This window comes from Zeus faber, assembly GCF_960531495.2.
Source record: "Zeus faber genome assembly, chromosome: 7".
Classification (NCBI taxonomy): Eukaryota; Metazoa; Chordata; class Actinopteri; order Zeiformes; family Zeidae; genus Zeus; species Zeus faber.
In genome coordinates this window covers 22816211-22834018 of record NC_137203.1, presented here as the reverse complement: position 1 = coordinate 22834018, position 17808 = coordinate 22816211, and the positions used below count along the sequence as shown (strand labels likewise).

Below are 17808 nucleotides of genomic sequence, written 5' to 3'. Positions count from 1 at the left end.
ATTGGCGCAGCCGAGCTGACACTCACGCTGCACACAGCGACGCAGGCTCTCCTGACGTGGCAACAGGATGCAGCTCCGCGGACACGGCGCACCGCGCAACACGCAGCGTCTGCTTCAAATAAACCCTGTGCACAATGGGAGGCGTGTGCTTCAACTTCATATGAAATATCAACATGCGTAATGGGGCTTATCTATAATATATATATATATATATATATATATATATATATATTTTTTTTTTTTTTAGCAGGGACATGTAACGTTTTGATGATTCAAAAAATATTGTAACCACTGTGATGTTTTCCTAGTTCAACCGTTTATTGCATAAAAAAAAATATTAAGACTGTTTCCTTGTTTAAAGCTCTTCAGGGTGTATTTCGCTTAAACGACAAGGTTACTTTAAATTAACTGTGTCATTGAGTTTCAAAGCGGAAATATGGGCTCCATGGTATGACTGATACATATTTTGATATAGAGTTGCCCCAATCTTTAGCAGTGATGAAACGCCCACACCACCAATTGTTGAAAGCAACAATTTAAAGTTCTAAATAATCTGCTACTACATTATTGCTACCCTGATACAATACTGTATTTAAGAAAGGAGGACATTTAGACAAACAACTTGATGGACACAATATAAAATCAGATAATGATAACCCACTGTTTACACATCAAAAAAAAATACAGCAATTGAAAGCAACAATTTCACCAACTATGTGTGGTGCATGATAGAGGTACAGCTATCCAAGACATTTGTATTTCAATGCATTTTATTTATATAAATACTTTCATTTAACCAAAAGCATACCTGTTATGTTATAGAATGCAGAATGTGCATTGCGAATGTGCGTATGTGGTTTTGAGATTAGTCACTGAAACGATGACGAAAGCTCTTGTCAATACAGTGCCACAGTTATCCCTCAGAAATTTTCTTGTGCATGGGATATGGTTTTTCCACTGGCATTAAACTTGAGCAATTTTCTCCTCCTCATCCTTAACCTGTAACAGCAAAAAAACAGGAGAACAAACAGGGTCAGGGTCCACCCCAGGTTTCAGTTTAAACATTTTGCACATTTTCAATATACCATGATAATGGTATTTTTAAAATGATGCCGGATGAGGAAAAAACCAAAACAACAACAATAATATCACCCTGAACGCACCATTTTATACTCAATCGGCATATTTTTTTATTTTAGTCGCAACATTTATTTTTATTAAACTCACATTCAACATCATGTTAAATTCACACACAGAAGTACCAAAAAAATAAAAATAAAACCCATGACAAGATATATCTCATTACAAATTGTTTTTTAAATTACAGTACATCCTTTGGGAAGGAAACCAACCTGCTCCACGGATTCCACTTCGGGGACATAAAACTGCAACATATTTTGAATTCCACTCTTCAGGGTGATAATGGAGCTGGGACAGCTAGTGCAGGAGCCCTGTAACTTCAGTTTGACAATACCGTCTTCAAAGCCCCGATACAGAACGTCTCCTCCATCCTCCTGGACTGTGGGTCTTTCGAAAGAGAAAAACTCAGCAACGGACAATAGATTGCAAAATGTAATGTGTGCATAACGTGCATATCGAATCGTGGCTACCTTATTCGAGTGTCAAGGAGCTCTTTGATCATAGCAACAACTTCGTCGTCATCATCTGATGGTGCTGAAATGAAAAGCTGAAATTAGCTTAGCAAAGCACTTATTATCAGTTTATGTCTTAATAAATTGATTGTTTCTTCTAGATGACATAATTTACCTGTGTCAGCACTGGGAGCACTGTCCTCATTGACCACAGGAAGTCCAGTGGTGAAGAAGTCCATAATGGCTGCAAAGACATCGGGCTTGACTACTTTCCATTCTATGCTTAAATCAGACTGAAGAGGGAAGAAAGAAAATAGGCTATATCAACAAATATACATTATGGTGTGCTATAGGTTTTTTAAGTCCACAAATACTGGCACTGACATTACCTTTGTAATAGTGATGAAGTCTGGCCCCAGGAAAACACTTTTGACACCATCAATTCTAAACAGCTGTCTGAACAAAAGAAGAAAAAAAATAAAAACAAGTGAATGTGTGTTTTTACATTTATCATGTATTTAGACAACTGAAATGTTCAGATACAGCTGAGATAAGAGAACAACAGGTAAAAAATCAAAGAAATCCTTCAGGGCTGAATGATTATTCATTTTTTTTATCATGTATTGTCTTGTAGTGTTAAATCACCATGAAATTTACAATTTACACAGTGTGGTAAACAACAGCGCTGTCTAAGCTAAGCACAAAAAGGAGATGTCATTACAATATGAGGTCTTAAGTATTTGAATTACTTTTGTTTAATTTAAAAATCCATAGACATTATTATGTGTGTGCAGACAAACGTTTTTCTTTTTATGCTACAGGTACACCTTGTACTGAGAGGTTGTTTCAAGAAGTTTACCTGGCAAGAGGTGAGCAGTAAGCGTCACGAGCAGCAGCAAAATCCATTGTTCCTGTTTCAAGAACGACACGACCTGGGAGAAACTTTAAGCTGTTGGGATTTGGGGTGTCCTGGGTCTGGATAAACATGGTTCTTGCTGAGAAAAAGACAAAAAAAAAACAAACAAACAAGACAACAACACAATATTAGTCATAATAATATGTTCCTTTCCTTCTCTGGGAAGCTCTTTACAATTACATGCATACCTACCAGGGACAACAGAAAGGGGTGTCTGGGGCCATCTGCTTGCGACTGGAGTTTTACACGACGTCCAGTGAAATCCAGCACTGTGGGGCCTTTGAACAGCAAGGCTAGGACAACACATTACAAATAAATATATTAGAGCATTGCAAGATAAAGAAAGCCATTTGCAATACTAGGTTTGGAAATATCTTATTGTTTGGCTGTCACAGTCATGAAATTATAGTCAGCAGTTAATTGTCATTCAAATAATTGCGATAAGCGGGTTTTTTTTTTACTCATATGTCACTATCATAAGATGATAACAGTGTAATAATACACATCAACCTTATGTCATGTAGGCCTGTAATGTCGTTTATTGACATTGAACAAAAAAAAAAAATTGTCCTCAATCCAGTTGGTGGAAACGCACTGAATTTACATTTTATCTAACGCAGCACTTCTAAAATGGGTTAAAAATCCCGCTTGAATTGCTGGAAACACGATTGTGGAAATTCGATTTGACAAGATGATCGCGATTAGCTCAAGTAATCGCGATCAGGAGATGATGTAATCATTGTGAAACCTCTAGCTCTCAGACTAACTGTTAAATAAGCCCTCGTTAGAATATAAATAAAGAAGAGTACTTCATCGAGCATGAAGACTGTTAGTGTAAAGCATCCTGTTTGCATAGCGGGGCGACCTCCCGGCACTAACCCATCAACCTGCGTCACTGGATTTACAGCTACAGTGAAACCTTTGTAACCAAGGTTACAAACTATGGTGTGAACGCATCGTGCATCAGGATGTCATGACAAATCTGATACAACATTCGATATCTGACACATAATTAACAACAAACAAGAAACATACAGCCTCGACACTCCGGCAGAAATACGCAACAGCCCCGCGACATGCCTGTAGGTCGCCATATTTGTTATTATTACGTCATTACCGGAAGTGGCGGGTTGTATTTTGGTCCGGCTCAACCAGCGTTGCCAGGTCCGTTGTTTTCCTGCGGTATTGGGCTACTTTTGAAGTGCTGCCGCAGGTTGAATTCGTTGCCCGCTGTTGGGTAGACCTATTTTGCATGCAAATAACATAAATTATGTGTATGAATAAAGATAAAAATTAAATAAAAAGGGGCCCCCGACCCCCCGGGTAAGACTTTGGGCTGGTTTTGTCACACACACCTGGCAACCCTCTGCTTTAACGGGTCCCCCCGGATCTTGCAGCACTGTTGTCTCACAGTTTCTACACGACGTACAGTCCAAAATTGACATTTGTATTGAGAATCACGTTGTATGATGCCGTCAGGTAAGAACTTCAGAAAGAGGAGGGACTCGTCGGACTTAGAAGAGGACGAAATAACTGAAGCAGTAAGGTAATAACCGCGAGCAACTGGCCTGGTGTTACAAACACGGTAGCGCCTATTAGCTGCGTAGACTTTATAACACTATGGCGTTAGAGAGGAAGTGTGTTTTCATCACTCTTTTCATCATTTAGATCAAAGCTGGATGAGGCGAAAGAACTTCAGAGTTTACGGAAGCGACAGACTGGAGTCAGGTATGCGAAGGAAGAGCTGATTGCGTTCATATTAACGCGTTGCCGTAAGGATTACGGAAGCCGACATGCGCTGTACTCTGGCCAAAACCATAGTTTGGTCGCTATTAAAAGTTGTTTTGTCGAGATCACCAATTAATGCTAGAGGCTGGAATCATTAATCAGCAAGACTCTAGCTGGATTCTGCTACAGCTGCAGGCGCTGTACAGCTCTGTAACACTTTTCTTTTGTTTAACTGCGGTTGTAGAACAGTTTGACAGAGCAAAGGGTCTGATTGGGAAGTACTGGCATTCGCCACAGGGTGTCCATTAACACAGGATTCCTTCTTTATTCACATGCATTATTGATAATCGCCGCCTTCACAAACATATATAACCTGACACTCATCGAGGCCTTCCCTACAGTGGTCTCAAACTATTTTTGATTTGTTGAGGTAATGAATTGGTTTTGTGATCGCGCCAAAACCATCTCTTAGTATGAGATAATTAGCTCATGATCACAAATCACAAATAACGACCACAGCCAGGGTTGGCTTCCATAAACATTAGAACTGCTAGTTAATGTACGTGTTTCGTTCTTAGTGTCGCTGCTTTGTTGGTGGGAGAGAAACTGCCACCGGGGACTGAAATTGATGTAGGTGAAATGTTTTTTAACCCCTAAATTATGCTTGAGTGTTAATCTTACCCGTAGGTAATACATTCATCAATGACCATGACAATACCATTTTTTCACAGGATGACCCATTTAAACTGAAGACAGGAGGAGTTGTGGACATGAAGAAAGTCAAAGACAGGAACAGAGACATGTAAGTTAAATAATGTTTAGACCCCTGATCAATATGTTCCGGGTACCTGTACTGATTGTTCTCCATTTAGTAATGTTAAAGTCATTAATCGTTGTATGGTTACTATGTTAAATTGTGATGATCTCTTCTGATATGCAGGACAGAAGATGAGACTGACCTCAGCCTGGGAACATCTTTCTCAGCTGAAACAAACAGAAGAGATGAAGATGCTGATATGTATGTTACTTGCTTTTTCCCTCCCAGCACCTATTTGTTCTGATAAAGTAGCTCATGTTCTGTCAATAATAATTTAATAATAGTAGTAGTTCAGGGAGCGGGGATAGTGCATATATTGACAGGTCTGGGGTTGGTGGCCAGTCTATGACTTGTTTGTAAAGTATTTTTTCAACAAACTTTTATTAACAGTTAGATCATAATTATTCAAATCGCAGTCATGGGTATCCATGACGCTCAAAAAGTTATTTTGTTGTTTTAAGTCTTAGTCTTGGCTAGTTATGAGCAAGAATGTCCTACTCAACCCCAAAATCTCAAATCTAAACATTGTGATTTTCACTTATTGTCACTCACATTCTGATTTCCTCCCTCATTGCAAAGGATGAAGTACATTGAGACAGAGTTGAAAAAAAAGAAGGGGTTGGTCGAGGCAGAGGAGCAGAAGGTGAAGGTGAAGAACGCCGAGGACCTTCTATACGAACTACCTGAAAACATCCGTGTCAACTCTGCCAAAAAGACAGAAGAGATGTTGTCCAATCAGATGTTGAGCGGGATCCCTGAGGTGGACCTTGGCATCGAGTATGTAAAAAAAGAGTTAACATTTGTTGAGATCTAAGAAGCTCCAAATTAAAATATTGAATTTGGGGTACAAAGTCTAAAATTGTCTAATTTTGTTTCTTAAAATTGTTTTTCAGTGCGAAGATTAAGAACATTATTTTCACAGAGGAAGCGAAAGCCAAACTCCTGGCTGAGCAAAGGAACAAGAAAAAAGATCAAGGCACATCATTCGTGCCCACCAACATCGCCGTAAACTACGTCCAGCACAATCGCTGTGAGTATAGTTGAACCCTCTTGATAAACACTCGTTCTAAACGCTTTGGAGCTAGTTAATAGTGTGAATTTCTTCTCTCAGTCTATCACGAGGATGCAAACGCACCACAGAGGCACCACCACCACCACCACCACCACCACCACCACCGGCACAAAGAAGAGCCCAAAGCAAGGCCTCTGCGAGTGGGTGACACAGAGAAACCAGGTCCAGAAGGTAAGAATCCCTGGAGCCATGTTTAGTCATGATAATGTACTGTCATTGGACTGCAGACCACTAATTTAGTCAGCGCCGTCTCTGCTAAATCATATAGACGGGTGATAATCTATTTGACAACCTTTAGCAATAGTTTTGTCAATCCCTCAACCATATGCAAATACAGCTCCTGTCAAACCATCATCTTTTGCTTTTGTATTTTTACAGCACCATCCCCTCCCAACTATCGCAAGCGGCCAAACAATGAGAAGGCGACTGACGACTACCATTATGAGAAGTTCAAGAAGATGAACCGGCGGTACTGACGAGCTTCGGTCTGGAGAGTTGTGCCCTGATCTTCACCCATCTATTGAAGCTGACGCATTCATATTTTTATTTTGTTTTGTTTTTTATACAAAAAGGTCAGATTATTTTTTGTTCTAATTCATGTTATGTAAATACATTGCTCCTTTTTAAGCCAGTTCCAGGACCTCTAGGTTGGAAACAATAGTCTGTATTGTGTGATGATGTGATAAAGCAGGATTACATTTAAAGAGTTGATGCTGTAATTGTATTGCAAAGACAGCAAACTGAAATGTCCCAAAAAATTAATTGGTTCGGAACGGTTATCGGGTCTGACATGGAAAGACTTGACTTTTGTCGTTTAAACAATGTCTTGGAGTGACACTTTTTTTTTTTTTTTAATCCTTAGTTGTTGCTTTAATTCTTGAATAAATAAAAGTGGAATTACATGAATGATGATGCCACTCGTAGTGTTGACTTTTGATTATTTTAATTTAAAAGTATTACAAAAACAAACTTTTACAAACCATAGTTAACACAATTTGACAAATTAAGACTAAACTTGCAAAACATAACGTAAGGTTTCCTCAAAAATTATTTCAAACTAGCTATTCAATGATCTTACTGTAAATTGGAGTAGATGTAAGATTTAATGTTTCCTGTGCACTACAGCTGAAAATGAATAAATTAGTTTACAAAAAATACAAATCGTCAATGTTGCTCTTTTTCTGTTCTATGGAGACAAAGAACACCTGAGCCCACTCGGAACAAATCTATCGGTAGCCCTATAATACAAATATCTTGCAGTGATTCGTGTACCCAAAAGTTGGATTTCCTTCGGTGCTTCACGGCTTCTCCATGGCCCCGTGTCCATTGAGGTGGTGCTGGGAGTTAGTCTCCTGTGATGGAGGTCCGTCGAGGTCCTCTCTGTCGTCCTGGGCCAAGGCAGAGCCCGAGGCCGGGGACGCCCAGCTGTCACGCCGGCGGTAGGCCTCACACAGGGGCAGGTCAGTGCCATCCCACAGACTGTAGCTTTCCAGAACAGAAACCAATAGGAAGCATAGAATCAGCGCAGCACAGGGAGTAAAGCAGACAAGTGTGTGCATGCAGACGAAGCAGGCAAAGACAAGACAACGCGACAGACAAGATTTGCAGAAGCGCCGGAAAACAGCAGCGAGTATGAAGGAAGGGCTCAGCACTCCTGATGGTGTCTAATCTAACCAGGGGAATGCTGCGACAAAGCAGAGTACATCACAGCACGGCATTGAGAGTCACTGTAGGCGCACTACAATTAGTTGAGCTACACCAACGGCAGGGGGTGAATGCAGATAACACACTGAAGCACAGGTGCAGGGCAGCCCCAAAGAACTGAAGAAGACAGATCTCTGCGTTTTCTTAAAGATAGTACAAATTAGGCAAACTACTAAGAAAGTTTAGTCTACTTTATTTCTTCATGTTTAGGATCTAGGCAGATAGCTGACAATAATGGATACACATGTGTGCAACATCACAACATGCGAATGGATACGACTTGCATAGCAACACCTTTTTTTCCCCACTGAATGGCAATGGAAGGAATCCACAATAATTTTACAGATGACAAAGTCTTAGGTACTGTCGGTAAATCAACTTGGGCAAAACTACAGTTTTCAAATTTTGCCTTCAATAAATAACAAAAAAAACAGCTATGTTCATAAATCTATCTGATTGTTAATCGATCTTTCATACAAGTCCCAACAATGTATACTTAGTTTAAGTAGATTGTTTAAATAGAAATGTTAAAATGTGTGACATTTAGAAAATACTATACAATATAACTTTGGTTCAAAAGGTTTGGTTCAAAAGGTTTTAACATCCCTTTTATTGCATAGCACATTAGCACTTTGTGTGGTAACCCTATTAAAATCAGTCTAATATGTCAAGCACAACATAAGGGCAATTGTTTGTTTTAAGTCTTTGCAATCTAGCCATCAGTTAGATTTTGTTTCCAATGTAATTACATGCCCTCCACATTAAAGAGGTTTTACATTTGCTTCACGATATTCTCTACAATTACTGAACAATGTTTGGGAAAAAAAAAAAAGGATTAAATGGACACTTTTGAATTCTAAAATTAACTGGTATAAATGCTTAATGAACCCCCAACTAATTCATTAACCTCTAACATTGTACTTTCTAACCATTCTGGAAAATTAAGGCAAACACCAGATACATTCAAAACAAAACAAAATCGTCAAGGCACTTTTCCATCGGTTACAACACAGTCATGGAGTGGTATGGTAGAACTAGTGAATGACTTTGATAATGTCTTTTGCGATAGTACCGCACATCACTCTATTTTACATCATCCACACAGTGTTGATGAAGGAAGTAAGATAACCGCTCAGACTTTCCAGCCGAGGCTCGGTGGTGAATGGTCAAGGGAAGTGGGAGCATGGCTCTAGGCATGGGACTATGGTGGGGCAAGTAGCAACCTATTTGTACCTGGAGGAGTAATATTCTTCCTCTAGCTCATAGAGGTCGATGGCGATCTCGTCGCGGAGGGATGTGAGTTTCTTGTCGCATTCTTCCTGCAGTGAGCGGAGCTGCTGGTTTTGAAGGGTAATGGCGTCATTTACGGAGGGGAAGTCGTTCAGGATCAGGAACTGCTTCAGGTCCGACACTAGCTTCATCAGGGACTCTCCGGCACGCACCTGACACCGATTAGACGAAATGATTATCAAAATTTGAGCCGTCACAACTGCTACAAAATTCGCCCGATCGCAATTATTTGAGCAGTTCGCAATCATTTTGTAAAATCCTTAGATTCCAGTCATATTTACATCCAAATTGAAACGGAGTTTTCACACCAATGTGGTTAATGAGCTCTTCTTCATAAGGTAGAGACGTGTTACCGCATGATTATAGCAGCATAAAACAAGTAAAATCGCAAAAATAATCATCAATCGCAATCATTTGTCTGACGACAACTCAGATATAACAGCCAGACAGCGCAGAGTTCTCAAGAGTTTCGCATTATTTTTGCCTGGAGATCAGACAGACACTCACAATGTTGGCTGCTCTGACGTGCATCTCATAGTGGTCCTGCTCCCCCTGGGTGGCTCTGGACACCTGCGTCTCATCTTCTATCTGAGGGGGAGATGTGTACCGATCAAACCTCCGCTTTAAGCACTCGATAGAACTAGACAAAGGAGGTGGAGAGGCGGAGACAAATGTTCACCTTGGCCGTTTTGATGATCTCTGTGAAGTTGTCCAGGATGGATCTGATGTCGTCCTTCAGCCTCTTGTTGTAGTTCTGCAGCAGGGTCTCTTTGCTCTGTGGGAGCACTCTCTGGGAGGCCATCGTAGTAAAGGAACCCCGGCCAGAGTTCACTAAAATACGATTAATTATTTATTAAAAACAATAATAAAAACTTTTCAAACTGCGTTTCACTTACAATTTTTCGGACAACGTCACTCACCTTCAACAGCATCTCCCCGCTAGCGAACAGCGGGAACCCGCGCTATTTCCGGTGTCCGGCTCACACACCGGTCCGTGTCGAAACGTTTCTCCAAACGTCATTCGTTTTTGTGTCCAGTTCAAATGTAACCGTAGGCAAAAGTTACATTATCACTTTTAAATTAAATGGCTGGTTGTTTCATTTCTATTTAATTGTCTAAAAATTAATGTATTTAATCTTACTGTAGCATTAGCGCAACTGTAGTGCACTGCTCGGACAGTTCCATGCCGGTCTGTGAGCACTGATCGGAGGCGCTGTCTGCGCAACTAAACACAAACGTGTGGGGGGAAAAAAAATACGTTTTTACCAATTTTATAGATAACATAGTGACGCCCATGGGGTTGAGTTACAGTGGGGGGGGGGGGGGGGGGGGGGGGGGAAGAAATCACAGACGTTTCAGTTCCATGTCTTCTCCAGAACTCAGAACCGTCACATAATGCTTGTCCTGAAGGGGGCAGCCATGGACAGTTCAACGTGAGGATTTGCTCCTCGTCCGGTTGGCGGCGGCGCTGGTGCCGGCCCCAGTGCCGCTCTGCAGAGGCGCAGGTCGTGCCTTCAGCCACCCTGCCCTGGCTGCCACCCGAGAAACGCCCAGCACTAGCACTGCTCTCATCACACAAGCCCGGTGAGTAAATATACAGATAGTAGCGCCTAGCTTAAAGATCTCAACATTTGTCCCACCAGTACACCCACGTTGGTATTCTGACACATGCTTTATAAATAACTTTGGTGACAACCTCCTGTCATGGTAAGGGGTTTGATTTCCGCAGAGACTTACAAAAAAAAAAAAAAAAGTATTCAGTCACTAGCGTTAGACGAAAGCGATGGTAACTGTGGCCTACGGTAGTGAAAGTGCAGCCTCAGAGCCTAAAGATACCACCCCGGCAACAGCATGCTGTGCCTCTCAGCAGCCGTGTGTCCTCTTGACCTCCCCCAACTGCCATCTGCTTATCGATCCCTCTGAGTAAGAGCAATTCATGAATCATTTCATTTGAGACGTACCCGAGGGATGACCTTTCACTTTTTGAATCTAATTTACGAGTTTAATAGAATGAGCTAACTTTGATTACTCATCTGATTCCTGACCTCATCTCATCATTCCTTATCAGTCATCTGAATTGCACCCTCGATCAATGAAGTGTCATCTTATCTTGTCTGACTACATTAACTAAATAAGCTACAAATCCATGTGATGTCCAACACCTGAAAACATATGCAATATTTAAAACATAGTACGTTAAATCCTACATATTCCGTTACATTAATATTAGTAAAGGGACTGACTAACTCATTACAATGCGTACCTAAAGATGGGATACAAATCCCTGCTCAATAGCTCATAGCTCTGACACCACTTTCCTCATATCAATGGATGCATCCCAAGGCATCAGGTCATACTAAGGAAGTGGAAAAGCCCAATTAAGCCCCGTAAAATTGGCCCTCAAAGACTTTAATACCCTTGTCTAAAACGTAATTTTGTTATTAGTTCCCAGGGTAGATGAGATGAAACAATATTAAAAAACCTGTGTGAGCTGAAAATGAATGCAAATAAATAATAAATACTGGAGCTGGCTTTTAAGATTGTATGAGTGAAACCACTCGCATTCAAATGAAAAAGCTTGTCTTTATTTCCATTTAATATATTTTACCCAAGGATTTACAACATGTTTCAAAGGAAAGCTTTGCAGCACGACTCAAGTACTTTGAGAAGTCCCTTGGTTTTTTTAGCATCTACTCTACAGCAGTCTGGTCAAAATACATTTTTCATGAACCTCATACAGCTGTGTTATCGTAACACATTCTTGAGAGAATCCTGACTGTGTCAGTGACTAGTACAGTATGTGCAGCCTTCATTTCTACAGGTTGGTTAACTGAACCGAACCGAATCTATAAAAGATTGTAAAATTTGAAAATAAAAATGTATCAAGGCTTTAGATTTTAAATGGAGGGATACAATTGATTACTTCAAGATTAATTATTTGTCGATATCCCTTTTTTAATGTGCCAAAAAAGGGACCTTCAAAGTGTCTTAATATTTTCCAAAGGACAAGGCATAAAGGCTTTCCGTACATCTATGGGGAAAAAAAGGAAATTCAACATGAGTGCTGTGAACAAGTCACCCTTTAAGATAATGCTTGTGAGATAACACCACATTACAATCACCGGAACTGCAGAATGCAGAGGACAACATTGTGATGGTGGAGGCAAGCGTTGTTAGGCAATTGAAGGACTCGACTGATGTTACTGACCAGAGTATTCACCGTCAGTGCGCATTCAAATTTTAGAGAGATGCCCATGATAAGGCTGTAGATGTAGATTAAGTGTTAAATGATAAAAAGTCAGTGCATAATGCACAGCAGAGAAAGAAACAGGGAGTGTTACGTGACTGTGCAAGTATTTGGTTCTGATTTTGAGTGCAAAAAAAGATGGAGTACTGTAAATGCAGCATTTCATTTTAAAGGCTTAAGAAACAGGCAACAACATCTGTACATTATGAGCCCATAGTAGGAGTGAAGGTGTGATGGTGTAAGACTTGAGAAACAACCCACTTTAAGCCAAAGAGTGAAAATGCTAAATATAAGGGTTACCATGACTGTATCCTAATCCAGCATGCGATTCAAAAGGTATCGGACCTGATTACAGCTCAGGAATGCAAGAGTGAATAGTGTTCTTATCGTACCATGTAAGAGAAACACAGAAAAAAAAACAAAAAAAAAAAACATTTCACAGGCTTTAAGGATGCTTTAGAATGTCAGCTTTTTACATCTTTGAAAGTGAACTCACCTCAACCGAATGGAAATCGATAAAAAAAAGAAAGACATGAGTTTCACATTGTAAAAAAAAAAAGTGCATCGGGGACACTTTTTCTTCAACATGACAAATGTCAGTGGACTGAAAATGTGAATGTCAGGAGAAGCTACAGTTTCACAGTGAAGCTCAAAGGCCAAGGAAACAAAAGTGCCAAAGCTGCAAATCATTTATCCGTAAGAAAGTTGTAACTGAGGTAAGCAGGAACACAAGTACTTGATTACCATCATCCTCTGTGTGCATACTTGAAATGTGGAAAAACTAAGGCAAATGAGACCAACTCCAAATTTCTAGTTCTACTGCAGCATTCAAGTGTAGTGTCAGCCTTGTACTAACAAAACTATAATCTAAACCTATTTGAGACGGTTAAGAATGAGATCAATGCAAACTGACAGTCCTGCCCCTGCGCTGAGGACGGACAGCATGCAGTGTGCATGTATGAATGTGCATGCTGAAGTTGCTCCATCGCTCGCTGCCCCGCCCCGTGTCTGCCTTCAGGGCTTTTCCTGCGGAGCCTTGAGGTGAAACGGTGCAGAGACGAAAGGGTCCACAACGCTCACTTCCGAGGTCCATGACTGCGGCGGTCCAATGGGGACAGAGCCTACGGCAGCCTGCCTGCTCACGTTGGACACCACCCTGTGGGCGGCCACGGGCTGCTGGGACAGAGGTCCCTCAAAGTGCCGGGAATATTTGGCCAGAGCTTGCGGGCGGAATGGCTGTGGCGCTACCTGCCCCAAGACCCCCTGTTCGGGAGTTACAGTGGGAGCGGTGGATGTATGAGCGAATGGGGTCTGGAGCTGAGGGGATGCGCTCGTGACGTTGGGCGTCTCCTTCCTTTTCCCGAAAGGAGCCTGCGAAAACACATCCACTGAAGCTTGAGCCGCAACGGGGGCTCGGAAAAACGGAGCGTTGGCAAACACATCGCCCACCTCTTCCTGTGCAATCCGAAACGGGGCTTTGGAGAAGACATCCGAGACAACGTTTGGCACCCCTGTGGAACAGGGCACCCGTTGGGAATGATTGGGAGCCGAGGCGTCCGGAGGGGGCTGCTGGAAGGTTGCGGGAGGTTGTGTCGGTAACGTGGCGGAATGCGATGATAGTTGGGAGGAAATCTTGGGCTCCTGGTCGTCGTCCTCTTCGGAGTCCAGTAGAAGAGGTCTGGAGCCGCTGCAGTCAAGGGTCGCCGTATCGATCTCCGTGGCTGCTATGCCCTGCGGCTCATTGGTGGAGGTCTCTTTCTCCTCCTCTGCTGCCTCCTCCTCTTCCTCCTCCTCCTCCTCGCTGGAGTGGACGCAGTCGGAACCTGTTGGAGAATCTTCTTCAGCTGCTTCAGTGTTTCCCTCACAGAGGACAGTGTAGCCATTACTTTCCCCCCTCAGTTCTGCAGCAGAAAGAAAGACAATATAATACTTACTACTATATAAACACACGATCACACGTACACACAAACACACACACTTCTGGGCTTCAAACCCAAATGTACAAACACACAAAACATTGATAATATTTCTTCATAGCAATGAATCAACAGTGACAAGTCAGCACAGACAAAGCTCAACAAAAACAATATATACTCTGCCCACTCTGTACTTGACAAATGACACAACACAGACAGGACTAGCCATCTCTACATCTACATGACATAACCTTGTTTCCACAAATTGCCTGGAAAAAAACAAAAACAAAACAAAAAAAAAACACAACCTCCTATGGGCAATCACCGATCCAGCATCAAAAACAAATGCCTTTCATACTGAAAGTCACACAGGGTACCAAGTGGCAGTGGGTTTGGTTTTGACTGGGGTGGATTGTGTTGAGAGAGACGGACCCCAGAGAGTGAAAGTCTGTGGAAACAAGGCGCAAAGAGCTCTTACAGGAATCACAAGGGTGGAAACAGTACAGAATGGAGTCACACAGAGGGGCAGAGACAGGCAAAGCTTACCTCATCATCGTAGATGGCGGCTGTTAACTGCTAACTCAGGGGAGACGGTTAGTGGCAGCTTTTTAAAGCAAAATACCAGTGTGTTTTCCACTTGTGCAATCATTTCCTCAAAACCTCACCGCCTTTCAATGGGATTTCATAAATTGTCTGACCAATGCTGGTTTTACAAGAGTAATCAATGTTGCAATGTTTACACATGTGTTGTATGCCATTTAAGGTTTCAGCTATTATGTTAACACTCCATATTGATCAAATATTTGTTCCTTTAGATTAATTATGTATGTGGCTGTCTGTTAAATGCATATTTAATAGTTTCAAAGGATATGGGAAATGTCTAGTCAGGGAAGGGTTATGTGATCGTAAATAACAAACGGTCACTCACAAAAGCCTTGAATTAAAAACACCGGCATTTTTCTTTAGATGTCAGGGAACACCTCAGTCCGACAGAGGAATGGTCAGTTCAGTGGGTAAAGTGAGTAGAAAGGGGATACACGGAGAACGTTTGCAATCACCGTAACTGAGCAACATTCCAAGCATGAGACAACGTGAGATGCAACAGTCAAAGTCGACATTAAATTTGCGATCCACCTGTCGATCGGCCATCAATCGAAAGCAGCCGGTTTTTGCCCCTAACATGTGATCGGCAACCGGCCCGTTTTGTTTATTTTGGCAGTTTTTTTTTAAATTAAATGTAAATTTTTTTATTCCGGCTGCTTTTTCTCCATCAGTCAAGTAAAGTTTAGTTATATAGCCTTTAATCACAATACAGTCTCAAAGGGCTTCACAAACCCACATTTCACAAACCTACGCTTGGGAGCACTGACCATGGACAAGTAGTTAAAGTAGATTCAAGCAGAACCAAAAGCGAATGTATATTTAACTACCTTTTGAAGCTACGATTTGCAAAAATTGTGAGTGAATGTTAAGTTTTTTAAGCGATACAACTTCACCAAATAGCATTAGTCTACAGAGTGCTATGGAGCACAGCACACATTGTCGTGGACCAGCACCCCTGCATCCCCCCCAAGTCATGCCACTGCACTCCATGCACACAAGCTGCTTTGGAATCATTTCCCAAAACAATGCTAGTCAGACCATTCTGTTTTTTGCTTTAAATCTTGAAATGATACAATACAATTTGAAACAAAACCAACTGCTGATGCTACATGTAGCATCGCTGTGTTGCTTCTTGTGCTTAATATGAAATTGTTGCCTCCAATTTCACATGGCTACAGATATTTTTTCGTTTAAGGCCACCTTGGCCTGTTAAAGAGAAAATAAAAATCGTATTATTTCTTTCTTAAGTGTCTGTTGCTCAAACACAAGCAGAAAAATTAAATCTGCATTCAGTATGAGAATCGACTCATTTGATTGTTAAATGGACTAGCACTAGGAATCAGCCATGAAAAATCATGATTGGTGCATCCCTACATAAAATCCTGATGACAGGATCCGGTTGAAAAAACCCAAAGTACGTCCTTGGAGAAATGTTTCCCTGTGTATCACTGGGAAATGTTAGCTTATCCCACAATGCACTGTCCAATGTCAAAAAGTTGACAAGTGTATAAGGTGTGTAAAGCTGTATAGTTAAAAAATGCTTAAGGGCACTGAAGCTGCTGTTAAATCAAATGAGTTTAAATGCAATCTAAATGTTATTAGTTTGACCAAGGGAAAGAATGGGGGAAAAAAAAAAAAAAAGAAACAAACAAATGTTTTTGCGGTCTCCCTTCTGGAGGGTTTAAAAAAGAATATACAAAACACCAAAAGAGACTGAAGTTACATTCACATTTACAAGTTTTATTCAATGTCCCTCTTTTTGAACCCTTTTTTCTCCTCAATTCATAAAAATAGAAGTACACATAGGATAATAACTCTTCATTGACATATGGACACTGGCTGCCAAATCATGTCCAACAGTTTTGATATAACCAAAGTAATTACACCTGTCACTGTTTCAACCCAACCAACACGCTGGGTACATTGGTTTCACACAGCAACACAAGTAAGACTATACGGATAAGGCTAGAACTCTACGGATTACAGCACTGTGGTGTCTAAGAGAAACTTTTGAGCATTATTGTACAATTGCATAGGTTAGCCACACTGGAACCTGCAAAATTAAACTGTACAACATCATTTTGGAGAGAAGTCCAAAAATGAAAGGTTTTAATGAAAGCTTTTTGTCCACACCTTTCTGATAAGCGATATAACCCAACAGGTCAATGTCTGTGACTAACCTTCCCAATATGTGGCCTAGCGAGGGAAAAAAAATAAATCAATAAATAAATAAAAATTCAAGCCATTGTAAAAACTTTGGTCTGAATCTCGGTGGTTGATATTCAGCCAGCTGGGCGATATGCTTCTTTAAAAGGAGACCAGAATATCTATATAAAGGTAATGCTTTCTGGGACCTTTAAATAGAGAATGGTGGTCCAAAGTGCAAGCATTCCAGGGCTTCCCAGCGATTAGGAACATGTACAACGGATCCTAGAATGCAAACATGTCTATGCTTACTTTGTACAGTTGGTTTCTAAGACTTACACAAGGCTGTTCACAGGCAGAGGGTTTACAGAGATATCAGGAATTAATTCCGTCATGAGCTCCGTGTCCAGGGATGGCTCTACAATACGGAGGACGTACATCGAAAGGTTTGCACGACTGAATCACCAGTATTATGCAAGGAATTGGGATGCATTGATTAAGGAAAATTACCCCAACCAGGTAAATTACAAGCACATATCTGCACCCAAAGACCAGGATGGCTAAAAACAAAGCAGGACTAGTACAATCCCAGACGAAAACGTAGAGTAAACAACAGGACTTTGGACAAGAAAAGGGAGCCACACCACCTTTGCACACATACAGTGTCATAAGGAATACACAGAAATAATCTTTTCTATAATATGTTCTTATGGATTTTATATATTTTATATCGATACTCACTTCATACATTCATTATGCACTATAAACAGTCACATTT

The 17808-nt window shown here is 41.0% G+C and overlaps 4 protein-coding genes across 5 annotated transcripts; 1 reads left to right on the top strand and 3 right to left on the bottom strand.

The window, feature by feature from the left end:
- Nucleotides 1-309: 309 nt before the first annotated feature.
- Nucleotides 310-3606, bottom strand: nfu1 (NFU1 iron-sulfur cluster scaffold homolog). The gene is made up of 8 exons (XM_080003506.1): nucleotides 3544-3606; nucleotides 2701-2801; nucleotides 2452-2587; nucleotides 1982-2048; nucleotides 1768-1885; nucleotides 1611-1674; nucleotides 1353-1527; nucleotides 310-999 (listed from the first exon to the last, which is right to left on the bottom strand). The coding sequence occupies exons 1-8, from the start codon at nucleotides 3600-3602 to the stop codon at nucleotides 964-966; spliced, it is 756 nt and encodes a 251-aa protein (XP_079859632.1). The 5' UTR covers nucleotides 3603-3606; the 3' UTR covers nucleotides 310-963.
- A 283-nt stretch (nucleotides 3607-3889) lies between these two features.
- Nucleotides 3890-7042, top strand: cUnh9orf78 (chromosome Un C9orf78 homolog). The gene is made up of 9 exons (XM_080003347.1): nucleotides 3890-4054; nucleotides 4177-4236; nucleotides 4815-4866; nucleotides 4968-5038; nucleotides 5177-5254; nucleotides 5633-5830; nucleotides 5947-6083; nucleotides 6165-6296; nucleotides 6504-7042. Exons 1-9 carry the CDS (start codon nucleotides 3975-3977, stop codon nucleotides 6599-6601), a joined length of 906 nt encoding a protein of 301 aa, XP_079859473.1. The 5' UTR covers nucleotides 3890-3974; the 3' UTR covers nucleotides 6602-7042.
- Nucleotides 7043-7288: 246 nt separating this feature from the next.
- med22 (mediator complex subunit 22) lies at nucleotides 7289-10097 on the bottom strand. 2 transcript variants are annotated; one of them, XM_080003348.1, is made up of 5 exons: nucleotides 10040-10097; nucleotides 9799-9950; nucleotides 9627-9707; nucleotides 9063-9271; nucleotides 7289-7610 (listed from the first exon to the last, which is right to left on the bottom strand). In XM_080003348.1, the coding sequence occupies exons 2-5, from the start codon at nucleotides 9919-9921 to the stop codon at nucleotides 7424-7426; spliced, it is 600 nt and encodes a 199-aa protein (XP_079859474.1). In that variant the 5' UTR covers nucleotides 9922-9950; nucleotides 10040-10097; the 3' UTR covers nucleotides 7289-7423. The 2 variants fall into 2 exon arrangements, with proteins under 2 accessions (XP_079859474.1, XP_079859475.1); XM_080003349.1 differs by lacking the exon at nucleotides 7289-7610 and having other exon boundaries at nucleotides 8325-9271.
- A 1637-nt stretch (nucleotides 10098-11734) lies between these two features.
- Nucleotides 11735-14836, bottom strand: LOC307232620 (uncharacterized protein FLJ45252-like; the record flags this gene model as incomplete). The annotated part of the gene is made up of 2 exons (XM_080003722.1): nucleotides 11735-14053; nucleotides 14829-14836. 2 exons carry the CDS (start codon nucleotides 14834-14836, stop codon nucleotides 13381-13383), a joined length of 681 nt encoding a protein of 226 aa, XP_079859848.1. The 3' UTR covers nucleotides 11735-13380.
- Nucleotides 14837-17808: the final 2972 nt, after the last annotated feature.